The sequence below is a fragment of the Glycine soja genome, chromosome 1 (assembly GCF_004193775.1).
Source record: "Glycine soja cultivar W05 chromosome 1, ASM419377v2, whole genome shotgun sequence".
In the NCBI taxonomy this organism is placed as follows: Eukaryota; Viridiplantae; Streptophyta; class Magnoliopsida; order Fabales; family Fabaceae; genus Glycine; species Glycine soja.
In genome coordinates this window covers 39,617,878-39,645,637 of record NC_041002.1, presented here as the reverse complement: position 1 = coordinate 39,645,637, position 27,760 = coordinate 39,617,878, and the positions used below count along the sequence as shown (strand labels likewise).

The window sequence follows — 27,760 nt, the reverse complement described above, 5'->3', positions numbered from 1 at the left end:
TGCATTTACACGATTAATTAATAAAAAATATTATGTTTAATAATTTTATTAATTTTTATAATAATTATCTTAAAATTATCTTTATATATGTCTTTATCTTTTTGAGTATGTTTGCTTCAAGAATTAAAATTTGATTTTCAAGAATGTAAGCATGGGAATGTAACATTCTCATGTTTGTTACAAATTTTGAAAAATTATTCTTAAATGTTGTTGATTCCTGAAAAAGTTGTAATTTCCTTTTTTATCAGAATTTATTACACTTATTTTCACCAGGAGAGATAGAAAAGTCATATTCCCATGAGAATAAGACAAATTAGTTTCTAATATACAATAACTACCTTTTTTTATTTAAATTATTTTGAATTTTAAAATCTATTCTTAAGAATATTGAAATATAATCAAACACATTTTTAAGTATACCCAAAAATAATATTTCTGGTCATCATATTCTTGAGAATATAATTTCCAAAAATATAACATGATGCCTTGCATTCATATGCATCTTTTTTAAGCAAACAATGTTCATATCCGAAGCAACAATATCAATCAAAATAACTTGAAGTCGATTCCATGTCGACCAATGATATGACCAAATTTATATATATAAATGAGGGTGAAATTTTCATTTTATAAACCAGTTTTGATAAGTTAAACCATAACCTACATTCTAATGTGGTATCAATGTTTATCCTAGCAATTGTTGTTGGGTCTCTTGAGTTGTTATGTGACCACTCACAAATATTTAATCATGTAAATTTCATGGTTCTCTTGATATGTTTTGTCCTTGAAATGATGGAGATATTGGAGATCCCACATCGACAAACAATATGACTCAAATTATCGGTGAGTTTGATCTTGGGTGCTCACCAGGATTAGGATATGTCTCAAGACTCAATGAGCACAAAAATACTTATAAATCATTCACTAATAAGGTCCTAACATTGACAATAAGATTCAAACTCACATTCTCCTGAGATACGAGTTCCATCCTTCAGAACTAGACCAACTTTTGTAGGTAAAAATAATATAAGTGAGAAATAATTTCTTACCTTATAAGTCAATTTTATATGAATGATACACTAAAAAACAGTCACAGAATAAAATTTTCTTTTATTCAATAAACAAAAATATTTTTTTTTTTGTTTCATAGATAAGAACAAAACATTCTCCTAGTAAACAATTGACAGTGAACATATTATTCACAAGAAAGTTTAAATAATAATTAAATATATTTTTAAATTTTTTTTCAAAAAAAATTATTCCTACAAATTTCATTCCCAAAACAGAATATGTAGTTGCTGCCGGATGGTCCGAGGCATTGTTGCTCCATCAAGGACGGACAAAGCAATTTGCAGGGGCCCACTCCAACAACAAAACCCTCCTTTTAGTTATGTGCAAGTATAATTAATTGTAACACAAGTAACATTATCAACGGGGCAACATATTTACATTATCTGAATCATGACACGAACGAAGCATTGAGTGTTTGATATTTGACCTCAGCAAGATTCTTATATATCACTCTGACGTATGTGACATGCCATATATTATATATAGATAAATAAATAACAATTTCCTCATGTATCATTTTACATAAACTTTGACTTTGTAATTATAAAAGAATTTTATTGGAGTATACCATATGAAAAACAAAACGTGGAAACCAATCCCAGGTCATATGTTCTGCATAAGTTCTTTCCAATTGCAACTCTAACCAGGCACAATAATCTAAAAGATGTTTGTTCATCGGCTGCTTAAACATGCCAAGTTATCTGTCCTCCCTCTAATCACTTTCTCTGCCATAATTTTTCATATCTATGCAGATGGTATTGTCTACCATGATTCCCTACACTCTGCTGCTAATACCGAAGCTCCAGAGAAGTTAGAAGTTCACAATCACAGAACAAAAGGAATAGGGTCAACCCTTGTTCACATACCTTTACATTCCATTCAAGAGAAGGATGAAGCCAACAGTCGAAACCAGAAGGCTCTAGTTGCCCCATTCAATGCCACAGAAGAAGAAAGAATAGCATGGCTTCAAGGACAGCTGCATAACTTCAAGATCTTCAAGTCGAACAACTTGACCCGACAATTTAATGCTCGAGTTTTGGGATTTTTAGGCCGCAAATGCGAGGTTCAGTTTTTCATGACTTGGATTTCACCTGCAAGTTTATTTGGAGGGAGAGAATTGCTGTCTGTGGAAAGCATTTTCAAGAACCATCCCAAGGCATGTCTGATAATTCTATCAAGAACTTTGGACAGCAGACATGGCTACAGGATCCTGAAACCACTGCTTGATCGTGGGTTCAAAGTGCAGGCAACAGCCCCGGACTTGTCATTTTTGGTCAAGGGGACTCCAGTTGAAGCTTGGTTTCGTGAGCTAAGGAAGGGTAGAAAGGACCCCGGTGAGATTCCTTTGTCTCAGAATCTATCAAATCTGATAAGACTTGCAGTTCTCTACAAATATGGTGGTATCTACATAGATACAGATTTTATAGTTCTGAAACCATTAACAGGGTTAAGAAATTCTATTGGTGCGCAGAGCATGAATTTGGATTCTAAGCACTGGACCAGATTAAATAATGCAGTTCTGATTTTTGATATTGGACATCAACTTCTGCATAGATTCATCAATGAATTTGCATTAACTTTTGATGGAAACAAATGGGGACATAATGGTCCCTACCTGGTTTCCAGAGTGATTAAGAGGCTGGGGAAAAGACATGATTTCAACTTTACAGTCTTGCCACCTATGGCCTTTTATCCGGTGGACTGGAACAAGATAAATGGGCTTTTTATGAAGCCGAAAACTCAGGAAGAATCAAAATGGGTAGAAGCCAAACTGCTTCAGCTCAGAAGAAAGACTTATGGGATTCATCTATGGAACAAACATAGTAGCAGATTGACAATTGAAGAAGGAAGTATCATGGGAAGACTTGCATCAGATTATTGTGTCATTTGTAACAAATGGGTATAGTTCTTAGGTAATAGATGTTATAAAAAAGGTGGAGATTTTTTCAATCAGGGGAACCATATTATACTGTTAAAGAGCAAGACTATCAATATAAAAACTCTCATTTGCATACTTTTTTCTTATTCTTCAAACTGTACAGCAAACACTCGATTGTGGCCAATAACAAGTAACTTGGCAAGTAATAAAAGAACTTGCTTCCAGTCTTCCATGATATTGAATGTCTAACTTTAACTTTCAATTAAAAAATAGCTTAAAATCCAATACTCACTGCAATTTCGCACAGCTATTGTAACTGAAACGCAACCGCAACCATTATGCATTTATAACCGCATAACAATCTAAACCTTAAGTAGCATTTGTCTGAATCTATATTTTCCACATTTTTACAAAATGAATCCTGGCAAACTTAGGTCCCGTTCAGGGTGGTTTTCTGTTTCCAATTTTGAAATTATTAAAAACTAAACCTAGTTTCAGTTTTGAGTGTTGAGTTTCAGTTTTAGTTTCGAAATTCTGAAGTTGTTGTAAGTTAGAAAACTTGTATAGATTCTTGGGTGTTGTTTTTACTGTTCTATCAGAATTAGAGTTTCATTTCAGTAATCTGCAATAATCCTTTAATATAAACCTTTATTATGCTGATTACTAATACAAAACTCCAATTCTAATTGGAGAACTGCACAATCAATACTTAATTGAACTAGATCTATGTTCTGTCCAATACAAAAAGTCATGAAGCATAAATCCTAAGAAAAAGCCACCTTTTTTTTATATTCCTTTTTTCGCAAATTACTACTGTCTTTCCAATTCACAACTCCAAAACTCTAAAGCAAGATAACATAGTGTGTAAAACAAGATAAAGAAAGCACATTGACCTCGATTAAGGGCAATAAAAATTGAAAACTGATATAGCATAAGCACAAGCCGAATTGTGTATGTCACAATGGAATCATATATCAACAACTAAACCATGGAAGACACAAAATTACAATTCACCACCAAAATCAACCAGAAAAGAGAGACTCGTCAATTTCAATCTTCACCACCTCATTATCTTCGAACCTGTCTTTTTTGGAAGGTGCCGGTGGAGCATAAGGCCTCAGTGGCCCTCTACCCTTCTTCTTGTCCTTTGGCCTCGCCTATCCAACCTCATAAAATAGCATAATATTAGAAACCAGAAAAACACAACATGAAAAACTAAAAAGTAAAAAAAATGAAGAAAAGTGAAAATGGGATAAGAGAATTACATTTCCAAATGAATGAGCGAAGCGCTTTCCCTTTGCAGTTTTCCTGTCCCCTCTGCCACAGTACACTGGGAGAAACGAAAAAAAAAACGCAAAATTGGGAAATGGGGTGTTAAAATTCATACATAAAAAACCAAATTTAGTAAAAAGTTTGATTTTTTTTTTTTATTGTTTTATTGTTGCAGAAATTACCAGAAGGGGTTGGGGAGAGAGTGGTGGTTGCAGAGGCTGAGAGAGAAGGAAAGGAAGTGGAGAGCGGTGAGGAAAGAGTTTGGGAGTGAGAGAAGGAAAGGTGACAGGTGGAATTGTGCAATTGAACGGAGAGTGGAGAAGGTGATGCTAGCAGTAGAGACGCCATGGCCGAGGATAACTGAAAGAGATAAGGTTTTAGAAGGGGGTAAAAAATGGAGGTGGCTTGCCATCTTCTACTAGCAGTGTAATTGGATCGTTTTGTACTTTTGTCAAATACTATTATCAACAATTTTCCTTTTAGTTTATATATACTTGATTAAATTACTCTTTTGTTTATTATCGTTTTACTATTTATATTTTTTAGTTTTTATAGATTAAAAATGATTTTTTTATTTTTATAATTTATATTTTAATTATTTTGTAGTTATTATTGTTTAAAAGTGATTTTCTTATAGTTTATATTTTAATTTTTTTTTAATTTTTATAATTTAAAAGTAATTTTTTTAGTTCTTATAATTAGTATTTTAATTACTTTTTAGTTTTTATTACAAAAATATATAAAAAAATTAGTTATAAATTAGTTATAAATTATCAATTATTTTTTATTACAAATTATATTGCGATAAATTAATTATGAACTACTTGCTAATATTTTTGTAGTTAATTGTAATTGATAATACTACTTATATTTTGATGATAAGGACTAAAAGAGAATTAAAATATAAAATATAAGAACTAAAAATATTAATTTCAAGATAGAGGGACTAAAAGAGGATTAAAATGCAAATTATAGGGACTAAAAAAATCATTTTCAAATTATACTGACTAAAATGTACAAATGGTGAAACTATAGGGATCAAATGAGTAATTAAACATATATAATATAAGGCTTAAACTAGTTATACTAAAAGAGACATTTGCTTTTTATTTTAAAAAATCTATAATTTTGATTTTTTTATTTCAAAATATAGAAATATGATTCTCTTATTTTAAAAAACTTTGGTCAAATATTTAATTTTTCTGCCCTTTATTTCTTTTATTTTGATCTAATTGAACCATGACATAACATATTCCTTTAAAGTACTCTCAAGAAATGATTAATTAATTAAAATGTAAGAAATAAAATAAATAAAACATAGACAAAGTTGAGAATTGAATCAAAATTATAAATTTTTAAAAATATGAAAATCAAATGTCTCTATTTTAAAATTGGGCTTAGTGTGCACCCTAGTGGGCCTAGCCTCACTTACTAAGTGTTTTGCTAAGGGTGGCGCTAAGCACCGAGCTGTGGGCTTAACGCCCAATCCACTACATGTTACCTTTATTTTTACTTTTTACTTTTAACTTTAACTATTTTATCTTTTACTTACTAGTTTCCTTTTGTCCTTCTTTTTTGTAGATGGCCTCCAAGAAACATCAAGCCTCCACCAACAGACCTCAGGTTGCAGAGTCAACCTGGTATTCCACTAGATTCACCTCTGAGGTTGCTTGGCATAGATATTAGGATAATGTTCATGTCTGGAACATTTTTTCGGAGAGGAACATCCAGCTGGCCTACACCGACTATGACGAGTTCTTGGAGGAGCTCGAGAGGAGACATTGGGACAGGAAGCTCACCAAGCTTCCAGAGAAGAACATAAATGTGGCTCTAGTGAAGGAATTTTATGCCAACGTCTATGGTTTTGAGGACGGCTCACCAAAACAGTGCAACATCCGATTCAATGCTCAGACGTTGAACACCTTTCTAGAGACACCGGTGGTCCTTCAGGAGGGGGAGACATATCCTACCTTCCCCCAATTTCTACACACTTACCTCGACCACTAAGCCATTATGGCCAAGCTCTGCTTGCTTGAGGGTCATTTCATTCATAATGCTGAGGGGGCCCATGGAAGATCCTCAGGAATGACATGATGACTTTGGCTTAGACATGGAACCATTGCTCCCACCTCCCACACCTCCTACCTCAACATGGATAGGGCCCACCTAGTTTATGAGATCATCATGAAGATGGACATGGATCTGAGGCATATGATATCTTCTCAAACCAAGGGCATCTAGCCTGACACATTTACCTTCGAGTCTCTCAACCCGTCATTAACTTGGTGTATATCCAAAAAAACTGCTTGACAACTCAGGGGTACTCTTGTTCAGGAGGCTCCTCCTACACCATAACCTGTCGTCATTCCTCTAGCCCCTGTTCCTCCTTCTTTTTCTCAGACTTCCAACCTAGATGATCTCAGACTACAGAGCATCAATCAGTGCTAGCTTCTTCTACTGTAGAGCCCCCAGCATATTGGCCTCTTGCTCCAGCAACCGATCATGTCTATAGAGGAGTTCCTCCAGTGCATAGCATGGCCCAGAGACCAGTCTGCTTCTACTGAGGGGGTGAGCCTATTGCTACTACCGAGCCCACTGATGTCACCACCAAGACAAAGCATGTTGCTGTTGTTGAGCCAGATACTATAGAGCAGGGACTTGACGTGGATTACATTGTTGATGTCTCAACGGATTAGACCATCTAATTCTGAACTTTATTTTATTTATTGTTTTCTTTTTGTGATATTACTTGCACTGCAGTACTTTGGTTTACTGCTTAATTAAGTTTTGCATGATAGATAATTATTTGGTATAATTTGGATTGATTTATTTGGCAACTTTTTTTTGAAGTATACGTAGTTGAATCAATTGCATGACTAAGATAAATTGTGCCTAATTAGTAATGTTTTGAAGTTTTTAATTTGTGAGTGAGTGCGCGCTGTTGTTCAATGATGGTTTTGTGAATTAAATATGCATGAGTGAGTTGGTTAGCTTGCATGACAAGAAATTGTGAAGATAACCTTAATGCTTCATAGTACTGTGTGAGTTGTGTGCACCTTAATTGTGAGATAAACAACTGGTTTTATTTTCTTGATTTTGCATGATTCTTGAATTGCTTAAGTGCATACATGATATGGATATGATCAAGGCCTTGTTGTTTTTAGACTTCGGTCACTTGGCCAAATAGCTAACACTGTGGTAAATGAATAATTGAATCCCCTAAATGTGAATGATCGAGGCCGTACCCGAATCAAATAAACATTAAAATGTAGTAACTAGAAAGTGATCCTAGGTCGTTTCCCAACTAACAATGATAAATCAAATGTTCATAACAGATAGTAGGAAATAGTAACAAATTGGGGTGGGGGGGGGGGGGGGTTGTTTGCTTTTGTAAATTAAATAGCGAGTAAAATTGAATTAGAAAATTATCAGAATTAAAATACGTTGCTTCCCCTTGATTCACAAGCAAGTCTCTTATCCTAGGTTGCAAGAATTTATCCTTTATCAGTGTAACCACTTAATCCAACCCTAAATTAAATTACTAGGCAAAATTTAACATAAGGCCTTCATTATGTGATTAAGCAACACATATACCAATTACTCATAAACGATCATTAAGCATGAACGTAAATTAAGCGCAGAGACAATTAATCAAGCACTAAGCATGCATGAATTAATAGCAAGAAATTTAGAGTAATTAGTGAAGAGGAAAAACTGAACAAAATTTAACAGTAATAATAGAACCTCAAAGAGAAATGTGTTTGATCCTCAAGAGAAAGCAATGCTGGGGACTTAGCCTTCCATTAATCAATAGATAACGAACTTATAAATTGAAGAACGATATTTTATTGCTACTGGAATTACAAAACGAAAAAATGTCTCAAAGAAAAACCTAAAACTTAAAAAAAAAAAACAAAAATAGGGGAGAGAGAAGAGAGAAGAGAGCCTAAACTAGAACCTTGGTGTTGTTATATAGTTTTCCAGCCCCAAAGCTTACAAATCTGTTTTAAATCCAAGTCCATAAATAAAATCAAATCAAATCTAGATAAGATAAAATCTAGATGAAATAATATCTAGATGAGATCAAATCTAAATAATATCTAGATAAGATAAGATCTAATTTTGTAGAATAAAATAGTTTGTCCTCTTCAAATCCAAGCCCAATTCTGGATTCAAGCCTAATGCTTCATTAATTCCTGAAATTAGATTAAAAACATCAAATTAGCTGAATGAGCCCAAATAATAAAACTACCTAATTAATTTGACAATTAAAATTAATCAGCACTTAAAATGGTGCAAAAAGGGTTAAGAAATAGGAGAAAATATTGGCACATCAGTGAATAATTTTGTCATTGAACCCTAAGCTAAATGCTTGTGCTTTTGTTGTACACATATACCTTATTTAGTTTTTAGGAGAGCATTGTTGTGGATCAAGACAAATTTGTTCCAAATTTGGGGAGTGTCTTAGATGAATTTTGTTGCAGGGAAGTGAGTAACAAACACATAGAGAATCAAAACCATATTCCCTTGTAGTATCTATTATTAAAAAAATAGCAAAACAACAAAAACAAGGAATAAGATCTGAAGGTAAATACATATCAATAAAATCTCTGTGTGCTATGAATTGTGGCTTGATACAAAGGTTTGATGGTCATGAGCAGAAATTGATTCTTCAAGTAGATAGGGAATGTAGAATGCTCTCCTAGAACCTGTATGTTTGAATTCTAAAAAAAACCATGATTCCTTGTTAGCCCAACCAAGTTACAAGTCGAATAAAGTCCTTAGTGATCCATATTATGTGTGTGCAATTGCATTGATTAGATAATGTGTGAATATGAGATTTGTAATTTCAGTCAGTTTGAATAATAGACACACAACTGAAACACTTGTGTGTTGAGTGAAACACTAGCCTTGCAAGGAGTGAAGCATGATTAATCTTCTTTAATGCTTGTCATGCTTGCTAACCTTTTCATTCTCTGAGTGTATTGTTTGCATAATTCCATCATGAAACCATGGCATGTACGAACATAAGAATTTGAAATTGAACTTGTTTGAAAGGTATGCAGTTATCTCAGTTGTTGCGATTGGTTACAGCTTAAACATTGTCATTGGTCTAACTTGGTATAGTTTTAGTTTACTTTTGCTTAAGACAAGCAAAACTTTAAATTTGGGGGGGAGTTTGATAAGTGTTATGCATATGTCATTTGTATACTGAAACCACATAGAAATTATCTCATTTTCTTCTATTTTATTGCTTATTTTGTGTTAAAACAATAGGAACTTAGCTTCTTCTAAGATTTCATCCAGAAGATGCTAAAGTTAGTGATTTTATAATAATTTTGGTTGAATTTTGTGTAGAGTTGTAGCAAGGGAAAGGAAGGGGATTGAAGAACTAAAGTGTTAGATTCAAGGCGACCTCTTCACTTAATGAGTCAGAACCGCTCAACCCAAGCAAGCCGCTTAGCGCAAGAAGCCACATTGGAACACAGCTGTCACGAGCAAGCGCGCTAAGTGTGCATTCTACAGCTTAGCGCGTGACCACTTGATCCAGTTGGACATGCAGGCTCAGCACGAGTGTCGCGCTAAACGCACAGGAAAGTTATGATTGGTCCATTATTTGGTGAAGCATATAAAAAAAAGGAAACATTTGATTTCCTTAGCCATGAAGAAACCATAGAAGCTGAGGAACAAGAAGAATAAGAAGTAAATAAGCCATTTCTCTTCAAGAGCTCTGGCTGATCCGTTTCACTCCATTTTTCTTCCATTTTCTTCCCTTTCATCCCACTTTTATATTTGTAAGTATCTCATGACAATAAGAGGCTAAAACCACCCATTGTTGGGAGCTTTGCAAACCAAACTCTCTTTGATGTAATGATTCTTAACTATCTATTAATATGATGTTGATATTATTGTTCATCTCTGTGCTCATTCACGTGTATTTGGTTTGATCATCCATTTTCATGAACTATTTTAGGATTTAGGTATTGGGAAATGTTTATATGCTATGAATTAGGGAAGAATATCTAGGTAATCCATGTCTAGGGATAGAGTGGTATTGTCTAGCCTATTTATGCATCTATGCTCGTAATGCAAATTATTGAATATAACTCTTAAGGGATTAGGAGTGATATTAGGTGATTTAGACTCTCTCACTTAAGAGATCATGGTTAGAGTATGTTAGAAGGTGTGAGTAATAATCATATTCATGTTAAAAAAAGAGAAAAATCTATTATGATTACATCAAGAGTAGTTCTAGTATGTGGAGCCCCAACATGTTCCTTAACTCATCACCAACACCATCTCACAACTTCGAGTGTTTGTTTTCTTAACCTTTCATGTTCCTTGCTTTGAAGTAAATTCACTTAGTTATATTTGTAGTTAATCAATGAACAAGATTCAATTTGAGTCACTAATTGCTTAATCGTTAGATATTTATAACTCTGAGTACAAGCATGGTCTCTGTGGAATTTAATACTCGATCTTACCGTTTTAATACTACTTGTACAAATTGGTATGCTTGCCAAGGAGTTAACACTAGGGAACACAATAGGTTATTGTGTGTGTCAAGTAACAGGTGCTACTAAGAGTGAAGCCTGTAGAGGCTTGTTGAAAGAATACTAGGGTGAGCCTACAAAGGCTTAGAGAATGTTGGTTGTAGTAGCCCGGGGAGGCTTCAGGAAAGAAATAATACTTAGCTGTAGGAGCTTATGGATGCTTTAAGAAAGAAAGAACACCACAAGGTGTAATGTCCTTGATTGTTGACTTCTTAGTAGCTCACACACTACAACACTTCACTCAACATCTTTATTGGTTAGAACCCACCACCAGTTAAAACCCTCTATAGGTAACCCTTTTTGAGACCTCGATAATTAGCTCTACCTACTTCTAGAAAGAATGATCGTCCCCAAAAACCAACACAAAATTTTTTAGTGTGCTTTGTCCTTACCCACACACTTATCAAGAAACTTCCAGAAGGTCACTTATCCTATAATTGCTCAAAGCCAAACATGCTTAACTATGGAGTTCTTAAGTGATGAGCTACCAAAAAGTAGATGCATCTTGTTGGTATAGGTGGTACCAATTAATTCCTTTAAGTCATTCTCAATTGTACAATCTCATACCTGCACAACCTTTGAATCCTTCTCATTTTTGTGTGATTCGTCATGGATGTTACACATGGTGCTTGATCTTAGTGGCAAGCCTACAACTATAGGGACTAGATGTAGCTTAGGTTGGGTGAAAAAATATAAATCCTTAGTGTGTTGTTTCCTCTCTTACTACTTATTTATTGTTGTTAAGCAATTAAAATATGTTTTTACGTAAGCCTATTTTGTAACTTAAACTTGATCTTTGATTAAAGGGTTCTTATAAAAATATTTTATCATTGAGAAGTAACTCCTACTTAGTGCAACCAAGTGAAAATAAAAAATTGTTAACAAATTTTGTATTATTTATGAGTAGGTTATGAAGTAGTAGCCAACATGTTTACTTAGTGATTTGTCATAGTACTTATCATTAAATACAAGAACTTGTAAGGAAATGGGTTACTCCTACTAGTCTTCTAATTCTCAAAGTAGAACAACTTAAGAAGCAATTCAAAAGCTAGTGTGTTAGTGCAAAACGAGCCAGATCAGGAAAGCGTCACTATTCAACCCCCCCTTCTAGTAATCGATTATTTCACTTCAAAATTAGCTCTGGCTACCTATCATTGATCTAAATATGAAGAAGTCCAAGGAGCCAATTAAACCAAAGATGCCAACAAAAAAGAAACTCAAGTTTCAAGAGTTTAAGTTTATGACTCTAGAAATAATCTTTTGAACTCCTTGGTCATTAAAAAATGTGGCATCAACACTACATTTATGAACTCTTTAGAGGGGAGGAAACCGACTTGTTAACTCGCCTAGGAAAGACATTTCCAGTCGGCCACTATCTACCTATTTAACGAGCCTCCACTATATTATAACTTCTTTACTGCCCTAAAACACATATGAGTCTCCTCCCCTTTTGTATTCTCCCACAACTGCTATTTTGAGTCATCCATAAACTCCAAAGATTCATAACAATGTCAACTATATCTTTCCTACCTACATGTCGAAAATGGCTATTTTCCAAATATTTTATAGTTGGACAAAAATTATTACAGTATTTTAGGTATCATTAGTACTATTTTTAAATTTAAATTTAAATTTTATTTGAGTAATTAGTATCTTTGGAATTGGTTTTCATTATGTGGGTTATCATGAAACTCCACCATTCTTGAAAGTTGTTAGTATCCAATTTTTATTATGTTGATAAATTGAAAGTTTATTGTATTTGATTAGTATATGTATTTCTCCTATTAGAAAGGTGAAGCATACAAAAATTCACAATAAAAAAGAAAACTACAACTAAAAGACACATGTTTATGAAGGCAATTTCTAGGGTGAACCAGTATCTCACATGGTTCATTGTGGGCTAGTTATTTTAAACCATGAAATGTCATTTAAAATAAATCAATGGTCATATGTAAATCATTAATTGTTATTAGTTTCAAATTTAAATTTTAAAACTATAAATTTATCAATACTTATTATGAAATTCTGATACTGGGGACAGATGTCGTACAGGATGTCACGACATCACGCTTCAGAACATGCAGGTTATATTTGAGTGTGTGAACAGATTAAACAAGTAAATAACACAAGAGAATTGTTAACCCAGTTCGGTGCAACCTCACCTACATCTGGGGGCTACCAAGCCAGGGAGGAAATCCACTAAAATAGTGTTAGTTCAAGGTCTAACAGCCACTGTTTACAACCTTCTCACCTAACCACTACCCGTGCAATCTCTACCTAAGAGCCACTCTTAGATATGAGAACCCCTCTCATTCCCTCTCAAACACTCTCCCGTGTTTACAAATAAATCAAAGACACACCAGAGATTGCTCTCTGAACAAAAGAGATCAACTCTACACACTAGAGATCAACTCTACACACTAGAGATCAACTCTACACACTCAGGTCCAACACTTGATGTTAGGATACCATCAAGGTGGCTCACAAAACACTCAAGTCCTAAAACTCACAAAATAACTCTTCAATCCCGGACTTGGTACAGAACTCGTGCAGCCTCCATGTTTTTATAGCAGTGTGTGTATCTGGGCTGCAACATCTTGTGCTGGATGAGATCTATCATTCTTCTGAAAAATCTGCACTTAAAGATCTAAAAGATACAGTTTGATCTTTTAGTTTTTATCTTTAATCTTTAATCTTTAATCCCTGAACGAACTCCTCCAGTTTGTAATTCGAACTTTAATTATCTTTTAATTCGTTCCTAAAGATAGATCATCTTATCTCTTGCTAACTGCACAATAATCTGTTAAAGATATAACAGATTTATATGTCCAGTATTTTCGGGCCGGATGTCAGGACATCGTATCCGACATCGTGGATCCTGCAGCTTCACTTCTTCACTTGACTTTTATCTTGCATTGTACAGCAACTCCAGTATTCTCGGGCAGGATGTCCTGGACATTGTATCCGACATCGTGGATCCTGCAGCTTCAATTCTTCATTTGACATTTTATCTTGCCTTGTGCATTGTGCAGCCCGATCTTATTCTTTGACATAACGTTGGACATCATGTGCAGCAACTCCAGCTTTCCTTCATTGTCTAAGTGCTTATGTTTTAACAAAATCTTAGCCAATCTTTTAAAACTCAGTAGAGCTAAGCACTAACAATCTCCCCCTTTGGCAAATTTTGTCTAAAACATACTTAGACACTTCCTGAGCAGGTACGAGCAGTTATGCAAGTGGGATCAGCAACTTTCATTATCAGAGTAATCAAGCACAGTGGAATCTGTAGTTTAGACAAGTTGCAAGTCGTTTCCAGGATGTCAAGACATCTCACGTGACATCAGCTTTCTGCTTCTGCTCCCCCTGTCTCCATGCTTACTGCAGCATCTTCTATCAGCTACCATCGTCTATCAGCTACTAGTAGCTTACATCAGTCATCATCAGCAGCAGCAGTCTCCCCCTCAAATTCATATTCATACACCTCCCCCTCCTATCATACATCATGCATAATACTACTATTGCATCCGTATTAATACCATTACTCCCAAATCATGCATAATACATAACACTATTACTCCCCCTTTTTAGACAGAATTTGACAAAAGTAGAATGCATGAGCTTAAGGTGCAAATATTACAGACCAATAGTAACAATTGTTCAAAGGGACATGCCCCTTTAGCTAATAAAAGTAAAGAGCAAAAAACATAAAGATCTGATGATCATGGGGTGGCTTCAGAATCATCATCATCTGATTCAGTATCCTCTGCTGCATCTTCCTCTTCCTCTGCTGCAGCATCTTCTTCCTCAGCTGCTTCTCCATCATCAATGCCACTTTCTGAGAGCCTTTTGATCAGCCGTTCTAGCTCCATCTTCTTCTCTGTGGTGGCTTTGATGGTTGCTTCCAGCACCTTGCATGTGTCCTTGAGTTCCGCAATCAGAGCATCCTTGGACACAGCACCTGAAGCAGCAGCTTTCCCTGATGTCGAGACAATGTCTGGGACATGTGTCCCCTCAAACAATTTGTAATGCAGGGATAGAGGAGATTCTCTCTTCATCACAGAGTCAGTGTAGTTTAAAATATTGGGATGTTGACTCAACATAATGCCACACAATACAGTTGGGAAGGCAATGGGTAATTTGACAGCAAATGATTCTGAATGCTTAACAGTTTGATCAAAAATATAGTTTCCAAAATTAAATTTGGATTTGGTTCCAACAGCATACAGAAATTTACCCAAACCTGTGGCAACAGTGGAAGTATGGTTGGTGGGTACCCAGTTTGCAGCTCCAATCCTGTGCAGGATTGCATACTTCACACTTAGCTTCCCTGCAGAAAGCTTCCCTTTCTTTGGCCAGTGCTGGACTTGTTTGGCAGTGATTTCCTTGGCAATTTGATGCTCAGAGACAGCAATATCCACCACTCCATCTGTTGGTCTGCCCAGGTATTTGTTGATCACAGCAGGGGAGAATCTAACACATTTTCCTCTGACAAACACTCTTTGATACTCATCACTCTTTCTGTTTGTTATGTCAGAGGGAATGTTGACAATGAATTCCCTGACTAGACTTTCATAGCAATCTCCCAACTTGGTGACAGTCTTCAGCAGTCCAGCAGCCGTGATGAGGTCCATGATCTCCTTGCAATCCAAGGCAGCTCTTCCCAGTTCTCTTTCCAAGGCAAGTCTTCGTTGATACACGAATTTCCACCTTTCAGCATTGCCAATGGAGTGGAATGAGATGTTGTCCAATGGTGCATCAGGGACATTTCCAGGCACCTTTTTCCCTGATTGCTTGGCCCTCTTTGATGTCGAGACATCTAGTTCGACATCTTCATCAGAATCAGATGAGGAAATTCCTTTTCTCTTCTTGGAAGGAATGGCAACTTTGCTCCGTCTGGATGTGGTAGGAGTGATTGGAGTGCTCTTCTTCTGTGCCATAGTTTTGATTCGACCAGACCTCTTAATGGGGGTTTTTCCCTTCCGGCTTTGTAATCTTTCTGCAATGCCGGGTGCCAACTTGTTGGCAATGGGTTCCTCATCAGATTCTACCTCTTCTAGGTCAATGAGGTCACCTGGAGCAGGTTCTGGTGCCCGTGGTGCAGGGGTCTCCTTTGTGGCTTGATCCTCTTTCTCTGTTGATTCCTCTTTGCTGGGTGAAGAGACGGCTTCAGCATTTGGGGTGGAAGATGTTGGAACATCTTTCTCAGCATCAGGAACAGAAGCATTTTTCAGAATGTTACTCACAATACTCCGGATCTTCTTATCCATCTCTGTGTCTACTTCCCTAGGACTTGTTGCAAGGCTAGGGTTTTCAGAAATCTTCACACCCTGTTGTTGTTTGGGAACCAATTTTTCAGGAACAGAGGCTGAACCAGGAATCATTTGTATGGGCTGGATATTGAATTCAGGTCGTTCCTGGTAAGATGGTGCTTTGGTGGATGATGGAGATGATGGTACAGAGGGTGAACCAGGAGCTGAAGTTTCTTTTGGTGAGGTAGCCATGGAAATGCAGAGCCTTAGGAATGATTTCGTAAATCTCTGAGAGCTGTTGGGAAATGCTGAAAACGAGATTACCACGTAAATATAAGTTTGAATGCGGAATGTAGAGGGACGTGTGAAGCAACGGTCGAATTTGCTTTGATTTAGTAGTGAACGTGCTATTAATGTTAAGTGAGACGTTTGAGCACGTTCAGATAGCAGTAGCTGCTATAATTCCTCTAGCAGACAAATGCCCAGCTTGCCCCTCAGTTTTTCAAACTGATTTGCATCCAATGCCTTTGTGAAAATATCCGCTATTTGTTCCTCAGTGTCAACATGCTCCAGTGTGATAACTTTATCATCAACAAGCTCTCTAATATAGTGATGTCTAATGTCAATGTGCTTGGTTCTGCTGTGTTGCACAGGATTTTTAGAAATATTAATAGCACTCAAGTTGTCACAGTACAATGTCATGACATCTTGTTCGACATTGTACTCCTTGAGCATCTGCTTCATCCAAACTAGTTGTGAACAGCTGCTTCCTGCTGCAATATACTCTGCTTCAGCAGTAGATAGGGACACACAGTTTTGCTTCTTGCTGAACCATGAAATAAGATTGTTTCCCAAATAGAAACATCCACCAGAAGTGCTTTTTCTGTCATCTGCACTTCCAGCCCAATCAGCATCACAATACCCAACCAGCATTGAATCTGAACAATGACAGTACATAATCCCATAGTCACTGGTGCCATTTACATATTTCAGAATTCTCTTTACTTGAGTCAAGTGACTTATCTTAGGATTGGCTTGATATCTTGCACAAACACCTACTGCATAGGTGATGTCGGGTCTGCTAGCTGTTAAATATAGTAAGCTCCCAATCATGCTTCTGTACAGACTTTGATCAACACTAGTACCAGCTTCATCCTTTGACAGCTTCAAGTGAGTAGGTGCAGGTGTTCTTTTATGGCTGGCATTTTCCATCCCAAACTTCTTGACAATATTCTTTGCATACTTGCTTTGTGAGAGGAATATGGAGTCTTCCATCTGCTTCACTTGGAGTCCTAGAAAATAAGTCAGCTCTCCAACAAGACTCATCTCAAATTCAGATTGCATCTGTTGAACAAAATGTCGAAGCATCTCATTCGACATCCCTCCAAACACAATGTCATCAACATATATCTGTGCTATCATCAAGTTTTCAGCATCTTGTTTGACAAAGAGAGTCTTGTCAATTCCTCCCTTCCTATACCCTTGCTGAGTAAGGAACTCTGTTAGCCTTTCATACCAAGCTCTTGGAGCTTGCTTCAATCCATAGAGAGCCTTCTTGAGCCTGTATACATGATCTGGATGAGTTGGATCTACAAATCCCTTTGGCTGCTCCACATAGGCTTCTTCATTCAGGTATCCATTCAGAAACGCGCTCTTCACATCCATCTGGTACAGCTTGAATTTGAGGATGCAAGCTACACCAAGTAACAATCTGATGGACTCAAGTCTAGCAACTGGAGCGAAAGTTTCATCAAAGTCTACACCTTCAATCTGAGTGTAGCCTTGAGCAACAAGTCTGGCCTTGTTTCTGGTTATAACACCTTCTTCATTGGTTTTGTTCTTGAAGATCCACTTGGTGCCAATCACATTAGTTCCCTCGGGTCTCGGAACTAGCTCCCAGACTTCATTCCTTTTGAATTGCTCCAATTCTTCTTGCATAGCATTGATCCAGAACTCATCAGTCAGTGCCTCTTTCACATTCTTGGGCTCAATTTTGGAGACAAAACATGAGTTGGAGACAATCTCAATCTCCCTTGATCTTGTAGTGACTCCTCTGTTTGGATCTCCTATAATCAGCTCCTTGGGGTGCATCTTCTGGATTCTAATGGAGGGTCTCTTGTCAGGTTGGTTGATGTTTGATTCATCTGTAGCAGAATCAGAGTTTTCTGCATTTTCTGCACTTTTAGCTGTATCTGCTACATTGTCTCCCGATGTTCTGACATCTTCTTCGACATCCTTCTTTCTTGCTGGAGTTAGATCATCAACAACCACATTGATGGATTCCATCACAGTTCTGGTTCTGGAATTGAATACTCTATATGCTCTGCTGTTTGTAGAGTATCCCAGGAATATTCCTGCATCACTCTTGGGATCCATCTTTCTCCTTTGCTCTCTATCTGCCAAAATGTAACATGGACTTCCAAAGATGTGGAAGTGCTTGATAGTTGGCTTCCTCCCTTTCCAGATTTCATATAGTGTGGTTGGAGTCCCTCTTCTAAGTGTGACTCTGTTGTGGATGTAGCATGCTGTGTTCATGGCTTCAGCCCAGAGATTATAGGGAAGTTCTTTGGCATGAAGCATGACCCTAGCAGCCTCTTGCAAAGTCCTGTTTTTCCTCTCAACTATGCCATTCTGTTGTGGTGTAATGGCTGCAGAGAACTCATGAGTGATGCCTTCAGATGTGCAGTATTCAGTAAACTTGCTGTTTTCAAACTCTCTGCCATGGTCACTCCTGATTCTCTTGATGACACAGTCTTTTTCTCTTTGAAGCCTTAGACTCAACTCCTTGAATACTTCAAAGGTGTCTGATTTCTCTCTGATATAGTTGACCCAGGTAAATCTAGAGAAATCATCCACAACAACATAGGCATACCTCTTTCCTCCAAGGCTTTCAACTTGCATAGGCCCCATCAAGTCCATGTGAAGTAGTTCCAGCACCCTGGAAGTGGTCTGATGTTGAAGCTTCTGGTGGGACATCTTGACTTGCTTTCCAATCTGACATTCACCACAGATTCTGCCTTCTTCTATTTTCAGATTGGGAATGCCTCTAACAGCACCTTTGTCAATGATTTTCTTCATGCCTCTTAAGTGCAGATGTCCAAATCTTTGATGCCATATTTTGACTTCATCTTCTTTGGAGAATAGGCATGTGGAGGAGTAACTAGTTTCTTGAGGTGTCCATAGGTAACAGTTGTCCTTTGATCTGCTGCCCTTCATTAGGACTTCACTCTTCTCATTTGTCACCAAGCATTCTGACTTTGTGAAGTTTACATTGAATCCTTCATCACACAGCTGACTGATGCTGATCAAGTTTGCAGTCAGTCCCTTCACCAGCAGAACTTTGTCCAGACTAGGAAGTCCATCATGGACTAGCTTTCCCATTCCAGTGATCTTTCCTTTAGAGCCATCTCCAAATGTCACATAGCTAGTGGAGCAAGGTTCAATGTTCACCAGGAATTCTTTGACTCCTGTCATGTGTCTGGAACAGCCGCTATCTAGGTACCAATCTTCCTTGGCTGATGCTCTAAGTGAAGCATGAACAACAAGACTAACAGTCTTGTGTTTTGGAACCCACATCATCTTCCTTCCACTGCTGCTCCTTTGAGTTCCATGATGTGGATGGCCATGCAAATGATAGCAAAAGGGCTTTATGTGACCATACCTGCCACAGTAGTGACACCTCCACTTCTTTCTTTTGCTCTTTTTCTGCTGCGTTCCATGATGTCGAGACCGATGTTGTGACATCGTGACTCCAGTGCTGTTTTTGGCAGGAACGAATTCTGTCATGGTTATTCTGCCAGCAGATTTATGATTAAATCCAAGCCCTCTCTGGTTTCCAACATTCTTCCCACGCTGTAGCACCTCATCAAGCATATCTGAGCCTTTATTCAGCATCTTTATTGATTTTGTCATGTTTTCCAGTTTAGAGTTCAACAAACCAACTTCTCCTTTAAGCTCAGAGATCTCCTCTTCATGTGCCTCCTTTTCAGCCTCCAGATTTGCAATGACCTTCTTCAGTTGTGCTTCTTGCTGAAGAATCTTCTCACTTTTGATGCATAGTTCTCTATAGGATGTAGCAAGCTCATCAAAAGTGATTTCACTGTCTGTATCACTTGAATCTTCAGCAGATTCAAATCTCCCAGTGAGTGCATTCACATCTCTGTCAGAATCACTTTCTTGTTCACTCTCTGTATCATCAGACCGACATACAGAAAGTCCTTTCCTCTGCTTCTTGAGATGAGTGGGACATTCAGCTTTGATGTGTCCAAAGCCTTCACACCCACGGCATTGAATTCCCTTGCTGTGACTGGGCTTTTCATCTGACCTTTTCTGGTATTCACTGCCTTTCCTGATGTCGAAAGGGATGTTCCGGACATGTGGTTTCTGCCTCCTATCCATTCTGTTCAGCACTTTGTTGACCTGTTTTCCAAGGAGCACAACTGCATTAGTCAGACCTTCATCAGTATCCAGGTCATACTCATCTTCTTCTCCTTCATCATTGGACACGAACGCCAGATTCTTGCTCTTCTTTTCAGTCCTATCCGAGAGTCCAAGCTCAAAGGTTTGAAGGGAACCAATGAGTTCATCTACTCTCATGTTGCAAATGTCTTGGGCCTCCTCTATTGCAGTGACTTTCATGTCAAATCTCTTAGGCAACGATCTGAGGATCTTTCTCACCAGCTTTTCGTCTGTCATCCTTTCTCCCAAGGCAGTGCAAGCATTGGCAATTTCAAGAATGTTCATGTGGAAGTCATGAATACACTCTTCCTCCTTCATCTTCAGATTTTCGAATTTTGTAGCCAATAGTTGCAATCTGGACATCTTCACTTTGGAGGTTCCTTCATGAGTGGTTTTCAGGATCTCCCATGCATCCTTGGCCACTGTGCATGTGTTGATCAGTCTGAAGATATTCTTGTCAACTCCATTGAATAGAGCATTCAAAGCTTTGGAGTTTCCAAGTGCTAATTCGTCTTCTTCTTTTGTCCAGTCTTCTTCAGGCTTCAATTCATCAGTGGGCTTTCCTTCTGTGTCCAGCATCTTGGGATGTTCCCAGCCTTTGATGACAGCTTTCCAGGTTCTGCTATCCAGTGATTTAAGGAAGGCCACCATCCTTGCTTTCCAGTATTCATAGTTGGTTCCATCCAGAATTGGTGGTCTGTTCACTGGTCCTCCTTCTTTCTCCATGTTCATCAGAATTTATCTCCCTAGATCTCACTCAGTGATTTCGAGTGCCTGCTCTGATACCAATTGAAATTCTGATACTGGGGACAGATGTCGTACAGGATGTCACGACATCACGCTTCAGAACATGCAGGTTATATTTGAGTGTGTGAACAGATTAAACAAGTAAATAACACAAGAGAATTGTTAACCCAGTTCGGTGCAACCTCACCTACATCTGGGGGCTACCAAGCCAGGGAGGAAATCCACTAAAATAGTGTTAGTTCAAGGTCTAACAGCCACTGTTTACAACCTTCTCACCTAACCACTACCCGTGCAATCTCTACCTAAGAGCCACTCTTAGATATGAGAACCCCTCTCACTCCCTCTCAAACACTCTCCCGTGTTTACAAATAAATCAAAGACACACCAGAGATTGCTCTCTGAACAAAAGAGATCAACTCTACACACTAGAGATCAACTCTACACACTAGAGATCAACTCTACACACTCAGGTCCAACACTTGATGTTAGGATACCATCAAGGTGGCTCACAAAACACTCAAGTCCTAAAACTCACAAAATAACTCTTCAATCCCGGACTTGGTACAGAACTCGTGCAGCCTCCATGTTTTTATAGCAGTGTGTGTATCTGGGCTGCAACATCTTGTGCTGGATGAGATCTATCATTCTTCTGAAAAATCTGCACTTAAAGATCTAAAAGATACAGTTTGATCTTTTAGTTTTTATCTTTAATCTTTAATCTTTAATCCCTGAACGAACTCCTCCAGTTTGTAATTCGAACTTTAATTATCTTTTAATTCGTTCCTAAAGATAGATCATCTTATCTCTTGCTAACTGCACAATAATCTGTTAAAGATATAACAGATTTATATGTCCAGTATTTTCGGGCCGGATGTCAGGACATCGTATCCGACATCGTGGATCCTGCAGCTTCACTTCTTCACTTGACTTTTATCTTGCATTGTACAGCAACTCCAGTATTCTCGGGCAGGATGTCCTGGACATTGTATCCGACATCGTGGATCCTGCAGCTTCAATTCTTCATTTGACATTTTATCTTGCCTTGTGCATTGTGCAGCCCGATCTTATTCTTTGACATAACGTTGGACATCATGTGCAGCAACTCCAGCTTTCCTTCATTGTCTAAGTGCTTATGTTTTAACAAAATCTTAGCCAATCTTTTAAAACTCAGTAGAGCTAAGCACTAACATATTAAACCTAAGAGTAAATTACATTTGCATCCCTTATGTTTTTTCCAAATTGCAACCAACACCCCTTCTTTTTTCACCATATAAAAAACCCCTTAATTTTTTAGCTCATATTACACCCAGACCCCCTCCCTCCTAAACACTGTTTAATAATTTAATAGAAAGTAAACACATGTTGGTCATATGACTTTTAATAAAAATTTATACCTAAAGTACCCTTATCTTCTTCCTCTTAACTCCATCAAAGACATATTGTCTTTTTCAACCTAAAAATATTTTAAACAGTAAATACCTTTTTCTCTCATTCCTGCACCAACCAAAGGATAACCAGTCCTACCTTGTCTCCACGCCTTAAAGTTGGCATGATCAGTATTCCAAGGAAAAAATGCCAAGTTCCCAAGCAGTGGCTTTTCTACGGTGAACGGGAAATTGAAACAAAGATAGTGTGAGTACACTCTAAGTCTAATTGCCTTGAGAAAAACCATTGCACTCCAAACCAACATTGTTTCCTTCATTTGTCCATAAAATCTACTTGGTACGCGCCAATTGAAAAATGTTCCTCACACTTAGTTCTCTGAAATGAATATATGGCGACAACAGTGAAGTAGAGTCTCCACCAACCTTTAACCTATTTTTGGAGTAGTGAATAGGTGTTGTTCAACAAATTTAGTTAAAGCCTTGTCAGTGTAGTTCCAACTTGGATACCATGCTCTTCCTAATAATGCATTGCTGGATTTTTCTGATTCATTCTTAAGACATAGTTTTTCAATTGAACATTTTCCAAATTTTCCCGCAATCAACAAAAGAAAAGAAACAAAATCTTATATGTACCTCTTTTTTTCATGCTTGATGTTTCATGTGTACAAGTATATGTCAAATTATGGACATGATGGTATAATAGTATAACAACATCATCACATAGATGCTTGTTGCCACAAGCAGATACTATATATGCTCAAATCGTCATTGGTTATATATCTCAACTCCAATAAATACCTGATATCAACTATCATATTATCAAGAAACAATCAAATCATAATATGAAGCACTCCTACCAATGTTGGAAGCATCATATCCATAAAATGTTTGCCTACATAAAATGCTTGATGGTAGTAGATGATATTCTCATATGGTCTCCAACATTTGGTTCTGACAAGATGGTGTCATATTTTAAAATTGCAGACCGCTTTTGTGAAATCAAATGTGTAATTAGATAATTCTCCAATTCAACCATATAGTACAAACTCTATAAAAAAAACATGATTTTGTTTTAACTATAGCAGCTCAATAGTTTTGTTTTCTTCTACAAACTTATCCAAACATGTTATGTTTAAGACTTAAGGATGTAGAGCGATAACGACTGTCAAATCGTTCAAAAACAAATTTACCAGGGAATTCTGTAGCATACGATTAACCTAGGTTGAACTCAGAAATATGATTCAATATGGTTCCTACATTCATTCACTTATAAATAGAAATGGGGAACAAAACACAAATCAAGATTAAAAGCATCAATCCAATTCACTAAACCAATGCAAATAAAATTATCACAGTTAGTACGAATGATTTCAGTGTGAAAGTTCACTCAAATGCATTAAAGAAAGTTCAATCGAATCAAATCTCTAAATTATTTGAAATCGTAAATTAGAGTGGACAATTATCCAAATAATTTGTGATTAGGTTTTGAAATTAGGAAATGAATCCATTATCTAATCCATTTTCAATCCTAAATATCATCACAATTATGAAAAATGAAAATAGGATTGTAGAGAAAGAAGAACATTTACATAGTAGAAAAACCAAACCAGGACTCAAATTAAGCTTTGCTTGGAGTGGATCCTTGGATTGATTAATTGTTTAGCCCTCCATGATCATCACCAATGGACAAACCACAAAATTTGCATAAGAAAATACTGGAACAAAAGTGAAAAGATGAAGAATAATAAAGAACACTTGAGAGAAAAGAGAAGGCTTACACAACAAGTTTTGTATAAAATGAAGTATAGTGAATTTCTACAATGAAGTTCTATCTTTAACTAACTATCCAAGACTAATATATAGTGTTAGTAACTAACTAAACTAATTACACAAAATAAAAGCCCAAACTCACAGCCCAATTCTTCAAGTGCATAGGTTCTAACTTCCAAGCTTAATTTGACCCTCGAGATGACAGAATTGACCAAATCTTATTGCCAACTAAATTAAAGATCTTTTTCTTATCTTTTCAATGACTACTCACATGTTCCATTTGTATTTCTGTAGTGTCCTCTAGTCCCAGCACAATGTAGATAGGTCAAGTAAGCACAAAATCTAAAATTTAGCTACAATTCTCAATTAAGTTTAATCATTTGCCTTAGACCAAAACTGAGTTAAGGTGAGAAAATAAGAGTCAAAGAGATGTAAATTGATCTAAGAAGAATAGAAAAATATTATACTACAAATGCTCTATCAAATTCCCCCACACTTTATCGTTTGCACTCCAGGGCAAAACTAAAAGAAAGATTAAGAAAAAGAAATCAAACTAAGAAAATAACCACACTAAAAGAAGGTATGAACAAGACATGCATATTTTTTTCAATGGATCCTAACAATGCACAAAAATGAGAGAGATGGAAAATGGAAGAATGGCCTCAAGGTAATAAGAAATCCATGAACACATGATCACAAAATGCAAAGTGGACATGTAGTCAAGTCAAAATTAAGAATGTACTATGGTGATAGACATCTCTCAAGGAACAACACTCAACCTTACCAAATGTTTATGGGTTTGTGTTTACGCTCAAGCACCACATGTAACTAGCACATCCAAATTTTGATAAGATTCTAATCCATTCAACTTGAAATACACATGCATCAAAAGATCAAAGGAACTTTTATTGGCTTGTAATGTATGGCTTAGGTAAGGGTGGATATGAAAAGGATATTTAGGCTAAAACCAAGGGAAAAGAGGAACAATGAGGAGTAAGTCAATAAGTTCAAAGAGGGTTAGAAACAAAGAAACAAAGTGAAGAACGACAAAATTAAAGTAACAAGAGCTTACAAAAATGAAGATGAATCGTAACACACTTTTTTTTTCATTCATTTTTTCTTCTTCTTCTCTTTGTTTGTACAAATCTTTTTCTTTTTAAACTTTTACTTTTTATACTCCCATTTTTCTATTTTCTTTTATTGTTTCCATTTTTTTCTTTTGTACTCTTCTCTTTTTTTTCTTTTCAACAAGTCACAAGAAAATGAAATGATGAAAACAAAGGAACTTTCATAAAACAAAGTATAATTTCCCCACACTTGTTTGAAACCCACTCCCAAAACAATTCCAAGCCCCTTTTTCTCCCTAAATTTTAGGACAACATGGTTTTCCACTTTTTGGCTTGTAATGAGCTACAAAATGAAAGAAAGGGTTAAAGGCTCAAAGAGAGTAACAATGGATATCAATGCAAGGTAGGTTTATTTGGCTAGTTGCTAAAAGAAAGAATGCCTAAATTATCTCAATCAATACATGTGCAACAAGGAATGAAAAGAGAAGCAAGGTAAAACCTAGAGTAATCTAGCATAAAGGTGAAATCACACATGAAAGAACACGAATGACATAATGCAATCCATCCATAAAATCCCAAAAACTCACAAGGCATAATTCCATTACACATGATCCACCTCAAAATTTTCAAGCCTAATTATCACTTCCACAATTGCAACAATGGTTTACATCAAGCTTGAAACCTCTCAACTAAAAATGATACATCTCTCACAATTTATACAAGTTAGAAATCCTATGAAAAACGTGAGAAATTGTCTAAATTCAACAAAAACATTAGAAACAACAGTTGTAAAATTTGTTTATTTATTTTTCTATATGTAAAACAATAAAAATAGTAAAATGACAAAACAAAACAAATACAGAAAAACAAAAAACAGAAAAGTAGAAAAAAGAAAAAAGAAAAACAAAACAGAAAACAGAAAACAAATTTCTCTAAACCCTCCCCCACACTTAAAATGCACATTGTCCTCAATGTGAGCATGTAACAAAATGCAAACAAAGGAACAACATATGAAAGACAAGGGGAAGGAAACTCTTCAAATTCCATTCAAGGTGCATCATAACATAAAATTGGTGACAAGACCATAGAGAGGTTCACCATAAATTCCTCCTCCATTTGGGGGCTTTCATGAAAAAGTTTGATTTTGTGACCGTTCACTTTGAAGACTTTGTTGGTAACTTCATTTTCAATCTTAAGTACACCATGGGAAAAACATTAGTAATAACAAAACCTCTTCACTTGCTCATTTCCCTTAAGCTTCCTCTTATGAGTGTGCAAGTCCTTCATGAACTTTGAATACCTAAGGTTCTTAGGTAGTAGTTTCAGCTCCAAGGAAGGTGGCTGAACGGTGGAAGCCAATGGAAGGTTGATGGTGGATGAAAGAGAACTAGGAGGATTAAAAATTGCACCTGCATCACAATCAGAGTGAATTACAGAAGAGATATCTACACAAATACTACAGATAGTAGCAGACTCATCAAAATGATCACAGTTACAAACAAAAGACTAAGATCAAAGTCATATAATCAGAAAGTAAATCTGTACAAATATCAACATTGACAGAATCTATTTTAGCACTATCGTCAATTTTGGCACCAACATCTATTGGCTTTTGAAGCTCTATGTCACTCTTCAAGGTAAAAACACTTACATAATCAATTTTGGCACCAACATCTGTTAGCTTTGGAAGCTCTCTGACACTCTTCAAGGTAACAGTAGTCACATTCTCTTTTGGATTGACAATTGGCTGCGCGAGAGTATTGCCAAAACCTAGTTGTTACAACTGATTGACAGTTGTAGCTAACTGTCCAATCTTAGCATGCAGGTCTTTGCTGGTGGCACTCACCTTTTGTTGAAACTGAATGTTTTTTATGACCATTTAATTTATTCACTCCTCCAAGGAAGGTCCAGAACTGATATTTTGCACAGGTTGGGTAGGTGGAGGTGTAGACTGCTGGAATTGTTGATGTTATTGTCTGAAAGGAGGAGCTTGGTATTGGTTAATGGAGGGTTGGAATTGTTGTTGTCTAAATGGTTGCTATTGTTGTGGACTAGGACCATACCTCAAGTTTGGATGATCTCTCCAACCAGGATTGTAGGTGTTGGAATAAGGATTATATTACTGTTGTTGAGGTCTGAATGACTGTCTAGGTTGCATGGTGGAACACATTACATAAAAATCATTTAGATGCTTATGTGGATCTTCACCTGCAAAACCATGAAACCTTGACAACAAATGGGTTAGTCCAAACTGTAGCTCATAACTAACCTCAGTCTCAGGATATTAAATACACCAAGGTTGATACAC

At 36.7% G+C, this 27,760-nt stretch overlaps 2 protein-coding genes across 2 annotated transcripts; one reads left to right on the top strand and one right to left on the bottom strand.

Annotated features, from left to right (window-relative positions):
• The first annotated feature begins 1,634 nt into the window (after window positions 1-1,634).
• LOC114415727 (lactosylceramide 4-alpha-galactosyltransferase-like) lies at window positions 1,635-3,089 on the top strand. The gene has a single exon (XM_028380561.1). It carries the CDS (start codon window positions 1,736-1,738, stop codon window positions 2,975-2,977), a length of 1,242 nt encoding a protein of 413 aa, XP_028236362.1. The 5' UTR covers window positions 1,635-1,735; the 3' UTR covers window positions 2,978-3,089.
• Window positions 3,090-3,825: 736 nt separating this feature from the next.
• On the bottom strand, window positions 3,826-4,679 carry LOC114415736 (30S ribosomal protein S31, chloroplastic-like). The gene is made up of 3 exons (XM_028380573.1): window positions 4,405-4,679; window positions 4,216-4,280; window positions 3,826-4,107 (listed from the first exon to the last, which is right to left on the bottom strand). Exons 1-3 carry the CDS (start codon window positions 4,568-4,570, stop codon window positions 3,973-3,975), a joined length of 366 nt encoding a protein of 121 aa, XP_028236374.1. The 5' UTR covers window positions 4,571-4,679; the 3' UTR covers window positions 3,826-3,972.
• Window positions 4,680-27,760: the final 23,081 nt, after the last annotated feature.

Coding starts and splice junctions, on each gene's coding strand:
- LOC114415736 (XM_028380573.1), bottom strand. CDS start 4,570: ATGGCGTCTCTACTGCTAGCATCACCTTCTCCACTCTCCGTTCAATTG. Junction 4,281..4,404: donor TCTCTCCCCAACCCCTTCTG/GTAATTTCTGCA, acceptor CGTTTCTCCCAG/TGTACTGTGGCAGAGGGGAC. Junction 4,108..4,215: donor TCGCTCATTCATTTGGAAAT/GTAATTCTCTTA, acceptor GAGGTTGGATAG/GCGAGGCCAAAGGACAAGAA.
- LOC114415727 (XM_028380561.1), top strand. CDS start 1,736: ATGTTTGTTCATCGGCTGCTTAAACATGCCAAGTTATCTGTCCTCCCT.